At 46.8% G+C, this 12600-nt stretch overlaps 1 protein-coding gene across 2 annotated transcripts in view; it reads right to left on the bottom strand.

Moving 5' to 3' along the window:
* Window positions 1-364: 364 nt before the first annotated feature.
* ADAMTSL3 (ADAMTS like 3) overlaps window positions 365-12600 on the bottom strand; it is a 278004-nt gene continuing 265768 nt past the window's right edge. For both annotated transcript variants that reach the window (XM_081171011.1, XM_081171012.1), the window contains exons 27-30: window positions 9831-10035; window positions 5070-5179; window positions 1499-1713; window positions 365-1067 (exon numbers count right to left, since the gene is read on the bottom strand). In XM_081171011.1, coding sequence (XP_081027137.1) covers window positions 937-1067; window positions 1499-1713; window positions 5070-5179; window positions 9831-10035 — 661 coding nt within the window. In that variant the 3' untranslated portion in view covers window positions 365-936. The remainder of the gene's footprint in view (window positions 1068-1498; window positions 1714-5069; window positions 5180-9830; window positions 10036-12600) is intronic.

The following is a 12600-nucleotide window of genomic DNA, read 5'->3' as shown; positions in this document are numbered from 1 at the left end:
AGCTCTTTCTGTTTTGTTTGGTCCCTCCCCCCCTTTTTTTCTTTCTTTCAAATGACTGGAAAAGTATATAGAAGGTTTCTTCAAGGGCAATCCACCCTGACAGGCACCCTTGGCCCAGAGAACCACTCTCATTTCTCATCTGACCAAGCAGAAGCGGAAACTTCTCAGACCCCAAACGCAAATTCCAAGCTCCCATGTAGAAACCCTCTTGCATCCAGTTTTCACATTCAATGAATCATGCCCTGGCTTTGATCACATTCCCGCAAGGCTGAAGCAGACGTTTGGGGAATCCGCCCCCCCCCTGCCCCAAATGACGCCTCGTCGATTAGAAAACAATCCCATAGCAGGTCTGAAAACCATCATGTCAGGTACATTGCCTTTTACTGCAGGCGCTTAAAGGAAGGAAGGAAAGCAAAATGGGGATCCGTTCGACAGCTAATCTCAATAAAACAAGACCTGTGACAATGTCCTTTTCTCAAATGCTAAGGAAATGCAGCCTCTGGGGGGAAATATTACAGCTACAGATGGCTGAATCCATATACTTTGAGAATTGTACTGATGTGGATCAAACCAGAAAGGCAACAAGCAGATATGAGTTGTTGCTGCATTTCAGTATTTTTGGAATAGTTGTCAACAATCGCTAAACTCGAAGTGTCTTTATGAGGCAGGGAGCATTACTTGATAGCCAATGAATCACTTGCAACCTCATTAAAACTGATGTTTCCAACACCATTAAAGCTTAAGTTGCAACAGAGCTATTGCCCGGTGGGAAGGAGTCTAGGAGAGAAAATGGAAAACCCTGCCTGGACTATCCATAGCATGTTCTATTCATCCATTTCCCCTTCCCCACCACGTGTTCTTGGTTGATTGTCTATATTGTCCAGAGCAGGCTGGATTGAAACAACATTCTCTTCACGCGATATCTTCACTGCGACATCACGAACTTCCCACAGAAGGGTATTGCTCTTCACATGACTGACAACACCTTTGTTTGTAGATGTCTATCATGCATAATTTTAGCTGCTTTACAAATGTACAGTAGTGAGTTGTATCCTTGCATTCGCCTTCTGAAAAATACATTGAAATGCAACAAGCATGAAAAAGGGCAGTTACAGCATCTCATCTCGGGCAAATGCGAACGGGAGACCTAGATAATGTTCACATCCTTCCTCCTTCCCTCTCAGGTCTTGCACAACAACACTATGGGCAGGATAATCTGCAGGCTGCTCTGAACGAGATGCATTCAACGGCCAGGGGTCCAGTCCGTTGTACTAACTTGAGCCTATCTTGGGAGTTGTTTTGCATTTTAGTTCTTCAGAATCAAACCCTTTGCTGAACTGGGGCACGCCAATGTTGCACCATTGCATTGTATGGGAGGGTGGGGTTTGGTTGACGGCTTATCATGTTCATTACGGAACTAAGAATTCAGCGCCACTGTCTACATGCAATTGCCACAAGCGACCGGAGAGTTCAAAAATGAAAATAAACGTTTACATACTGTCACAAGAAGTGACATTGCAGTGTTTCCAGGACACTGGTCTCTTCCTCCAGGAGCACGACGGATCTCCTACAGGCCTCTTATTTCTCCTGTGTATGCAGCTGACTTGCCGTGATTGGAATCCGCTTCCACAATCTACTGTGCACGGTCGCCAAGGGCCTGCCCTCCAATACACGTCACATTTGTCTGTAGAGCAGTTTCTTCTCATCAATGGCCTGCAGAAAGGTGGGGTAGGTGGGAGAAAAGCCCCCAATAAAATGTTGTTTGAGACTGAATCCGATGGTCAATGTTATTTAGGACGTAACGTCACTACAAACGTACTAGAACCCTACAGGCAAAATAATCCTCTGCATAGTTCCAGGTCAGTATGTGAAATTCAGTCTCACAACCACCACTCTCGTTCTGAGCTGTCAATGGTAGAATTCCCCTTTCAGTTGGGGCAGTCCTATCATGGGCCATGCTGAGCAAAAGTGACTCAGGTGGCAGACTGTGGCGGCAGCGGCCTGTTCCCCTCACGGAACTACAAATCCCATAGTTCCCTGGGAAGAGGGATTGCTTGTTAAACTGGTCTGGGAAATGCATCTCTCTGAGGCAAATGGGGTCTCCTAAAAACTCCAGGCAGGAACTTCTACCAGACTTTTAGAAGACATCTGAAGGCAGCCCTGTTTAGGGAAGCTTTTAATGTTTGATGTATCACAGTATTTTAATATTCTTTTGGAAGCCGCCCAGAGTGGCTGGGGAAACCCAGCCAGATGGGTGGGGTATAAATAATAAATAATAAATTATTACTATTATTATTCTCTCAAAAGCCTTTTTGGTTTTATTCTCTCAAAAGCCTTTTTGGTTGGAAGGGTAGGGTAAAAATGTGCAAATAGATAATCCATAGCCTGGAGTTTTGTTTTATTTCTGCCACAACCCCACTACAAACAATAAATCCTACTGTGTCGTTGGGCAAACTTTGACATTTACCCCAATCCCCATCTTTCTCCATGTTAAATACAGAGGGTATTGGGGTCAAGCGAATTTTCATAGGAGAGCAGTAGCATCTACTCAGCTGGTGTAGCAAGAGGGGCACAATTCCTGGCTTTTGACTTGCCCTACCTGGCTTGCCATAGGAACGTGGGTGGCTCTGTGGTTTAGGACTTGCTGATCAGAAGGTTAGCGGTTCAAATCTCCGCAATGGTTTGAGCTCCCGTTGCTCGGTCCCTGCTCCTGCCAACCTAGCAGTTTGAAAGCACCTCAAAGTGTGAGTAGAAGGTAAACGGCGTTTCCATGCGCTGTTCTGGTTTGCCAGAAGCGGCTTAGTCATGCTGGCCACTTGACCCAGGAAAACTGTTTGCAGACAAACACTGGCTCCCTTGGCCTATAGAGCGAGATGAGCGTCGCAACCCTAGAGTCGTCCGCAACTGGACCTAATGGTCAGGGGTAGCTTTAACTTTACCTGGCTTGCCACGATTTGCCCTAGGGCAGAGAACATGCAAGCCCACGCCCACAGCTAGGCAGGGCGCCTTGTTATCTCCCTGTGATGACTAAGATGGAAAACTGCAATGGTTCAGCCACTGGTGGCCAAGCAGGCAATCCTTTGTCCTCCTTCTTACCCCCGAATGTATCATGAGGTTTCTTAAGCACTGCTCCTCACTAGAGCCAAAAATAAACTGGCCTGGTGGTGACGGTTTATTCCTCCCAAACAAGCTCAGAGCAGCAAACACAACAACAATAAAACTTACTTTCTTTTAAAAACGAAAACAAGTGATCACAGAGCTGCCAGGGAACAGTGCCTCCTGCCATCAAATGCCTCGGTAAACCGGAATGCTCTTAAATTTCTAAATTTACATTTAAGTGTGTCAGATGTTCTGTCTCCACTTTTACAATTTCCCTGCAAGTCTGCTTACCTCTGCAGTAACACTGGCAGCCAAATCACAGGAGAACGTCCACAGTCCTTCTGATGTTGACCAGGTCTACTTTGGACGGCCAGTGAAGAACTACAAAGAGCCTGGCTAGAATCAGCTCTGCCAGGCTGGAAAAATCTTGACTGTACCCTGCGGTTCTGGAGATAGCCGCACTCTGAGAGATGTTGGGCAAGAGCCGTATGTCATCCCAGCAGATGCCAGGAGGATGGAGAGCCAAGAGAACAGCTATACTTGCCTTCACGCATGTCAGAATGCAGTCTGTTGGCCACATTCACTTCTGGTCAGCCTTCTGAGGACCACATTCCAGTGATGGGCAGAACCAGAGGTGAAAGTAGGCAAAACAAAGAACTTGTACAGTCGGCACATTTCTACACTCCCTCTATTCCACTTCTAGGCAGGAGAGAGCTATGAGTTCAATGACATATCCCAGCCTGGCAAAAACACTCAAGGAAGGTGTGAAGCAAGGGCAGTGAGGGATGTGGTCTGGGGAGAATCCCAGGATCAGAAAGAGATGCCTGGGGGCTGCATTTGGCCTTCCAGTCTCAGATTTCTGTTTAATTACTGATGTTTTGAGAGCTAATTTTATTGTGTACAGTGGTACCTTGGGTCGCAAAGGGCTTAGTTGTTGGACAAATTGGCTCCTGAATACCGCAAACCCAGAAGTGAGTGTTCCGGTTTGTGAACGTTTTTTTCGGAAACTGAACATCTGACGTGGATTCCGACTGAGTGCAGGAAGCTCCTGCAGCCAACTGGAAGCAGCACCTTCGTTTTCAAATGGTTTCAGGAGTCGAACGGACTCCCAGAATGGATTAAGTTTGAGAATCAAGGTAAAGGTAAAGGGTCCCCTGACCATTAGGTCCAGTCGTGGCCGACTCTGGGGTTGTGGCGCTCATCTCGCTTTATTGGCCGAGGGAGCCGGCGTACAGCTTCCGGGTCATGTGGCCAGCATGACTAAGCCGCTTCTGGCGAACCAGAGCAGCGCACGGAAACGCTGTTTGCCTTTCTGCCAGAGCGGTACCTATTCATCCTCTTGCACTTTGACATGCTTTCAAACTGCTAGGTTGGCAGGAGCAGGGATCGAGCAACGGGAGCTCACCCCGTTGCAGGGATTCGAACCGCCGACCTTCTGATCGGCAAGTCCTAGGCTTTGTGGTTTTACCCACAGCGCTACCCGCTTCCCTGACTGTACTAATATATCCTAATAGATTATTGAATATTACTTTATTGATATAAGGTGTTCCATTATAAAGTTATGTTTTATTATGGCTTTATTACAACTTTTTGTATTGCATCAGATTATTGTAAGGTGTGTGTTCTTTGTTGTATATTTTGTGGCTGCATAGTAATATAGAAAGGTGGTATACAAATTGAAAGTGGAATGAAATGAAATTTCCAGCTTATGTCATTACTTCAGCTTTTGCAGGACAGCCTGCTGCTAACAGAAGAAGAACAAAAGGCTCCAATTCTGATTTAGGAGTGGTAGTTATGGCAAGCAGCCATAACCTAACTAAACATCAAAGGGGCTGTGCAAGGGTGGCAAGATGAGGCAGCCACTGACCCAGAACTTCCCAGCAGCATCTGTTAAAAATAATGTGTGACGCAACATCTGCTGGAAGTGTTAAAAGTGGTAAAGGGCTATTCCTATCAGATGGCAACTGTACCTGCTCGTTTCATCGCACAGTGAGTTCGATACCACGGATCCGTTCCAATGCTGACACTGAACAAGGCGATGCTGCAAGCCTACCCCGCGACCTGTGCATTGGCCTGTGCACTGAAAAGGAAGGGGATAAACAACACCAGTCAGAGACATGGAGATCTGCACCTTCCGGTACAAGATGCAAATAGTTAAACCTTGTGTGGCAGGTACCCATTGGGGCTGGTAAGGTGGAAGACAGGGAGCCCAGCAGCAGGGGCAGCCAGAGGCTAAGAGTCAATGACAGGTGAAGCTGACTAGTTGTAGTTTTATCCCCATCCCCAAACAGCCTCGGTCCAGTATACCTGAAGGAGCGTCTCCACCCCCATCGTTCTGCCCGGACACTGAGGTCCAATGCCGAGGGCCTTCTGGCAGTTCCCTCGCTGCGAGAAGCCTAGTTACAGGGAACCAGGCAGAGGGCCTTCTCGGTAGTGACACCCGCCCTGTGGAAAGCCCTCCCACCAGATGTCAGAGAAAAACAACTACCAGACTTTTAGGAGACATCTGAAGACAGCCCTGTTTAGGGAAGCTTTTAATGTTTACTAGACAATTGTATTTTAATATTCTGTTGGAAGCTGCCTAGAGTGGCTGGGGAAACCCAGCCAGATGGGCGGGGTATAAATAATAAATTATTATTATTATTATTGTCTTCCCCAGCTGAATTCTACAAGGGCAACACTAAGGAGGAGAAAAGCAGACCGCCAAGGCCATCCCCTCTCCCCCGGACTTGACGTAGGACAGGCACAGGCAAACTCGGCCCTCCAGATGTTTTGAGACTACAATGCACATCATCCCTGACCACTGGTCCTGTTAGCTAGGGATGGTGGGAGTTGTAGTCCCAAAACATCTGGAGGGCTGAGTTTGCCTATGCCTGATGTAGGACATAGATAAGAAAGCACATCAGGCCATTGGGCCTTGTAGCTTAGTGTTGTCTGGCCTACTCTGGCTGACAGCCGCGCTCCAGCGTGCCAGTCAGGAGTCTTTCCTTGGGACCTTTTGCATGTGAAGCCTAATGAGTTAAAGGTAAAAGTAAAGGACGCCTGGATGGTTAAGTCCAGTCAAAGGTGACATATGGGGTGTGGCGCTCGTCTTGCTTTTAGGCTGAGGGAGCCGGCGTTTGTCCAGACAGATTTCCAGGTCATGTGGCCAACATGACTAAACTGCTTCTGGCACAACGGAACACTGTGACAGAAGCCAGAGCGCATAGAAATGTCGTTTACCTTCCTGCCGCAGCGGTACCTATTTATCTACTTGCACTGGCATGCTTTTGAACTGTTAGGCTGGCAGGAGCTGGGACCGAGCAACGGGAGCTCACTCCGTTGTGGGGATTCGAACTGCCGACCTTCTGATCGGCAAGCCCAAGAGGCTCAGTGGTTTAGACCACAGCACCACCCGCATCCTGGTACTAATGAGCGTCCTTGATGGTCTCTTTACTTCCAGTAACAGAAGTGAATGGCTGCAATTCACTCGTGGTGGGAGGGACCTAACCTGAACCTGGGAGAAATGTCACAATAGCAGCGAGGCTTGTCCTTCCACTGCTAACAGTAACACCTTGGATTGGTGCATTGTGGCACTGGGTACAAGCCTATCCCCTTCTGCATGCGAAGCAGATGCCTCACCCTTCCTATCTAGCCTAATATCGCCCACTCTGGCTGGAAGTGACCCTCCAGGATCTCAGTTGGAGAAAGGTCTTTCCAAACACCTGAGATACAGCGCCAGAGGTCTTCTGTATGCAGAGCATCATCCATTCTGCCATTGATTGACAGTTCTATCCCTCCCACAGCACAGCCTCTCGCTACTGTTCCAGGAGAAGCCCAGGGAAGGGTTGCTCTTTTTCTCTCCCCCCCCTTCCCTGCCCCCCCTTGCTGGGCTCTTGCTGTCACAATTAATTCAACAGCAATATTAGAAGTCAAATATTTGGCTGTGGTTTCCATGGTGTGGTGTTATGTTATGATTAGCGCTGAAAAAATATTTCAGCAGAATATCTCATCAAAGTAGCTGAAACAAAAGATAATAATAATCTTGGCACGGGCTGCGATCGAAGCACTTTGCTGCTCAGAGGGGAGTTCTCACGGGATGGAGCCAAACGCTCCGAGTCGCTGAGTAAGGCCCCCGGACAGCCACTCATTTTCTGCAGCGGCACGTCTCGTCGCTTCCCCGTGCTCCAAATGGCCAGCTGCAAAGCACCGTGGCCAACAGATACTGTGCAAAAACCCCACCTGTCTTTCGGCTCTCTGGCTGAGAATCAGGGAGCTACACAGCACAGCTCAGAAGGCCCAGGTTTGCGTCAAGGGCTGCCAGCTGCTGAACACCCAGAATAAAGGTCCTGGCTCAACGTTTCCGCGTGCCTTTTGCAAATGCAGCAGGAGGACGGGCCTTTTCCAGTGGTGGCTCCCTGCTTGTACAGTCGTACCTCGGGTTACAGATGCTTCAGGTTGTGCGTTTTCTGGTTGCGCACCGCGCCGAACCTGGAAGTACTGGAACGGGTTACTTCCGGGTTTCAGCACATGCGCAGAAGCGCTAAATCATGCTTTGCGCATGCGCAGAAGCGCCGAATCGCAACCCGTGTGTGCGCAGATGCGGCGCTGCATGTTGCGAATGTGCCTTCCGCACGGATCACGTTTGCAACCCGAGCGTCCGCTGTAGAGTGCTCTCCCTAGAAAGGCTCGCTTGGTGCAATCATTACTCATCTTTAGGCACAAGGCTAAAACATTTCTCTTTTGTCAGGCCTTTGGCTATTGATTATCAATGTTGGGTTTGACATTTTAATCCAGCTTTTAAAAAACAGAATTGTATTTTAGATTCTTTAGGTTTTTAAATGCTGGTTAAAGTATATTGACCCCCTATGCCCTTTTAAAATGTGTTGTGGAAGAGGTTGTCTTTTCTGTTTTTTATATTGAGATTTTATGCTGTGAACTGCTCTGAGATCTAGGGGTATAGAGCAGTATACAAATTTATATAATACTAATACTAATGTGTTTGTTTCTTTGTTTGTTTATATACTGTAAAGACTCTCCTCCTGCAAGAGAGGGGAGTGGTTGTGGTCGGGAGCAGGACTCCGCCTCAAGCAGGGGGCATTAGCCCCCTGCCTCCCACTCACCTGGCTGGCCTACGCCCACGGGCAGCACCCAACCAGGTGCCTGCGAGGGGGCGTGTTTAGCAGCCCAAATTGCTGCGGCACCAGCCTTCCGGCCTCACTTTTCGTCGTCCCGTCGCGAGATGCCTTTAATTACCAACATCATTTTATGCTACTTATAAACCTCTTCTGATGTTTTTCTTTTACAATCAAGCAGTGTATAGGAAATAAACAACAACACATTATTCTTATTCTTATTAAAAATCAGGCTTCAAAATTCATAGAAGTTGGGGAAAATACCTGCGTTAGTTGCTATCTTCTAGCCTAATGTACCTCATACGGCTGATGTGAAGATTGTACACAGCCGCAAGTTTCTGGAAGGACTCTTGAGATGTAATGGCGTTTAAGGTATCTGCCTCCCTTCCTCCTGAATTTCACCATGCTTTGAGTCTGGCTTTGAGTGTTGGACTAGGACCTGGGAGGCCATGGATTGAATCCCCACTCAGCCATGAAGCTCACTGAGTGTCCTAGAGCCACTCACCGTCTCTTAGCCTAACCTACCTCACAGGGTTGTTGTGAGGTGAAATGGGAAGGAGGAGAACCAATTAATAAATAAAATAAAATATTCCCAAACACTTTTTCACCTTAGTGTGAGTTGGTCAAATGCCTGGGTTCTAAGCCACTACCTTAACACAGAATGTATCATTGCTTGTCTTTTCCCTGTGATGACGCCTTATCTCTGCCCCCCTTCCTCCAATCTTGATCCTCTTTTTATTTTTCTGCTGAAACGCACTGGGATTGTGCCTGTTGGTGTATTATATTATTATTTTTCGGTCCATCCTGTTTAATTTCCTTTAAAGAAATCCTCAAAAAACAAAAACAAAACACAACTGCTAAAATACAATAAAACGAGTGCGTATGAAGTGTGGGGTGTGAAACACAAGAGCAGTCAAGTATAACATTCCTAGAGTGAACATGTTTACACATGGGGAGGAATGTTTGTCCAGCCAGCAGGTAAACTTCCTGTTTCCTTCTGGGCTGGGACAGACTTCCTCTGCATGTGACTAGAGGTGGGTGTGGCCTCACCTGTGCAGGTAATGACAAAAGCACAGGGCAGGGCAGCCATCTCTCTCTCTTTTTGACTACATGCATCGAAGAAGCAACATCTGCTTAGCCAAAGATGCTCTCTTGGCTCCAGCCAAGAGAGGACAAAGGGACTGTCTTCTTATGAGATAGTTTCCAGGTATATGTTACTTTCCTAAGCTAAGTCTGCCTTCTGGGATCCTATTGTGAAAAGAATGATATGTGAGTAAACCTTTCTATACTTTTATAGAAGACTGTGTCGTGTCTTATCTTTTATGAGGGAATAAGGGGGAAATACCAGAACAGTTATTATAGAGGCTTTAGTGAGCCTGAGCAAACGCATCCGCTGCAAGTTTAAAAGGGTGAATGTTACTCTGCTAAATTGTGAACTTGTTAACACAAGTTGGAAAGGCAATATATCCTCTCTTGCATCCCTGAACATTCCCACATAAAGCGTTTCTGCTGGACCATATTCAATGAGGCTTGTGTAGGAAACCTCACTGGAGGCTGTGTGGTAGGTGTAGACTGAAGTCCACCTATTAATGAGTCAATCAACAGGTAATTAATTACCTGGCCCCATGGATGAATAAGCCATTCCGTACACGAATGTCCCACACAAGGTTTCCTTTCCAAAGGATGCTCTTTGTGTGTGCAAGCAGACAGAGGCAACGTTACAGCAGTACCGTTGGCTCTGACTTGCTTGCAGATTCTCTGCCGGTGGCGGAACCCGTTGCCACATGAAGCCGAGCACTCGGACCAGGCACTCGTCGTCCATCTGCAGAGAGAAAATGTTAAAGCAGAGACAAAAATCCAGAAGTAACAACAGTCACATCATAACAGAGAGCAAGAGAGCACTATGGGCTATCTGCTGTGACTTCAGATGTTAGGATGGCTAATGTCCATGGCAGCTATATGGTAAATCCATGATAACTATAGTGGTACCTCGGGTTAAGTACTTAATTTGTTCCAGAGGTCCGTTCTTAACCTGAAACTGTTCTTAACCTGAAGCACCACTTTAGCTAATGGGGCCTCCTGCTGCCACCGCGCCACCAGAGCCCGATTTCTGTTCTTCTCTTGAAGCAAAGTTCTTAACCTGAAGCACTATTTCTGGGTTAGCGGAGTCTCTAACCTGAAGTGTATGTAACCTGAAGCGTATGTAACCTGAGGTACCACTGTATTGGCTATATGGAAGCTCAGATTCACAGGCCACATCAACAGCACATATTTAAAGCACTATCCTACCATTTTAACCAGTCTGAGACCTGTCATTTGCCAACAGTGATGCGTGTTGCTAGAAGGCCCCTCTTCCCCCCACAGAGCTACAATTCCCAGGCAAGTTTTACAATCAATTCTTCTTCATGGGGAGCTCTGAGAACTGTAACTGTGAGAGGAATGGGTGTCTCCTAACAACTCCCGGCACCCTAATAAACTACAGTTCCCAGGATTCTTTTGGGGGGTGGGGAAGCCATTTAAAGTGGCACCACAGTGCTTTAAATGTATGCCGAGAGTGTGGCCTATGACTCTGAATACCAGTTGCTGGGGAGAGGACTACAGTGGTACCTAGGGTTACAGACACTTCAGGTTACAGATGCTTCAGGTTACAAACTCCACTAACCCAGAAATAGTACCTCGGGTTAAGAACTTTGCTTCAGGATGAGAACAGAAATTGCACGGCGGCGGCGGGGCGGCGGCAGGAGGCCCCATTAGCTAAAGTGGTACTTCGGGTTATGAACAGTTTCAGGTTAAGAATGGACCTCCAGAAGGAACTAAGTTCTTAACCCAAGGTACAACTGTACTGCACTCCCTTTACCGCCTGTGGGCTTCTCAGAGGCATCTGGCTTGAAGTGATGCAAACCAGATGCTGGACTCAATTGGGTTTCCATCTGATCCAGTGGAGCTCTTCTGCCAGATCATTAGCACACCAAGGACCTGTGGCCCAACTGTATGCCACAGTGCCAGAAATCTGGTTTAAATGGCTGTACATGCAATGCTGTACAAGTAAGGCTTTGTGTGTGTTTATGTCTATTTGTTGAATGACCAGCACATTTAAACAGCACTGGTGTGTTGCAGGGAGAGGCAGTGGCTGCAGTTTTCTGAAGGCAGCTGCACTGCATTCACTGGGATGGAGTGGGGAGGCCAAGCGATGAGATTGTGGCAGCATCTGGCAGGTTTGCACACACCTGCAGGGCCACCGCGACCAACCCAGATTTCCCTAGACCTCGCTGTGTTGCCTTGCCCAGTCCCATCCCAGCAATCAGAAGTGCTGCTACCAGGATGCTGCCGCCACCAGCATCACTCTGATTGCCCCAATGCTCCATTGCTGCAATTAACCCTGGTTGAATTTGCTCCTGGTTTCTCACTGCAGTGCATTCTGCTCTCTCAACAGCTATTAGCCACAGCAGTTGATAAAATGGAATATCCATGCTCATAAATACTGTCGCTATTAGATGGATTCTTGATTGGGTATCATCATCATCAACAACAATCAATTGCCTTCCCTACACATCTCAAGTTAATGTACAAAGTGCAATTAAAACAGCTAAACACAGTTAAAAGCAACACAGAAAATAACAGCAGGTAAATTTAACACAATACCAAGTAAGGACATAAGTGGCAGAGACCATTTCATCCAGCTGGGAATGATTGCCAATGTAGCAAACAGGGGTAGGGATATCTGTCAATTTTCATTTCTCATTTTAACAATGTTACATTCTGCTTCTCATGAAAAAATGCCAGCATTTCATTGTGCATTTCTTCCAACACACGTTTTTGTATGCAATTTTGCAAAATAAACACTTACCCCCATTATGGTTTTTTTTGCATATTATTTTCATTTGAATATTCATTTTCATGCATGCTTTCCCCTAACATATCCATTTTTTGGTACACATTTGTTGTTGTTGAACTGCTTTGCAAAACGCAGAGAACACAAATTTTGAAAGGTGGCTGTGTGCTGTGGTTCCCATATTGTTTTGGGAATTGTTAAGTGGGTATGTTTGCATGAAAATGTGGACCAAGCATAATTTCTCCTGCATCCCTCCTAGCTAGGTACCAAGGGCAAACATTCTATTGCCAAAGCTAATATTAGCTGTAGGTAAGGGGGCTGTTACTGAGACCACAGCAGGGGAGGAAAGGGTAAAATGTCTCTTCTCTGTGTGCCGCAGTCCGGCCTGCTGTGATTGCTTTGTATAAAACCCTGATGTGGTTGCAAAAGACATGTTTAATATCACATGTAGTTTGGCCCTCCCTTTGTGTAGTGAGAAAACACCCAGAAGTGATCTGAACTGAGCCTGGTTTACAGTTTCTCACAGCTTTGAGACACAGAATATGATTGGCATAT

The sequence above is a fragment of the Podarcis bocagei genome, assembly GCF_964188305.1.
Source record: "Podarcis bocagei genome assembly, chromosome: 14".
Lineage (NCBI taxonomy): Eukaryota > Metazoa > Chordata > Lepidosauria > Squamata > Lacertidae > Podarcis > Podarcis bocagei.
This window is presented reverse-complemented; position numbering and strand designations above follow the sequence as displayed.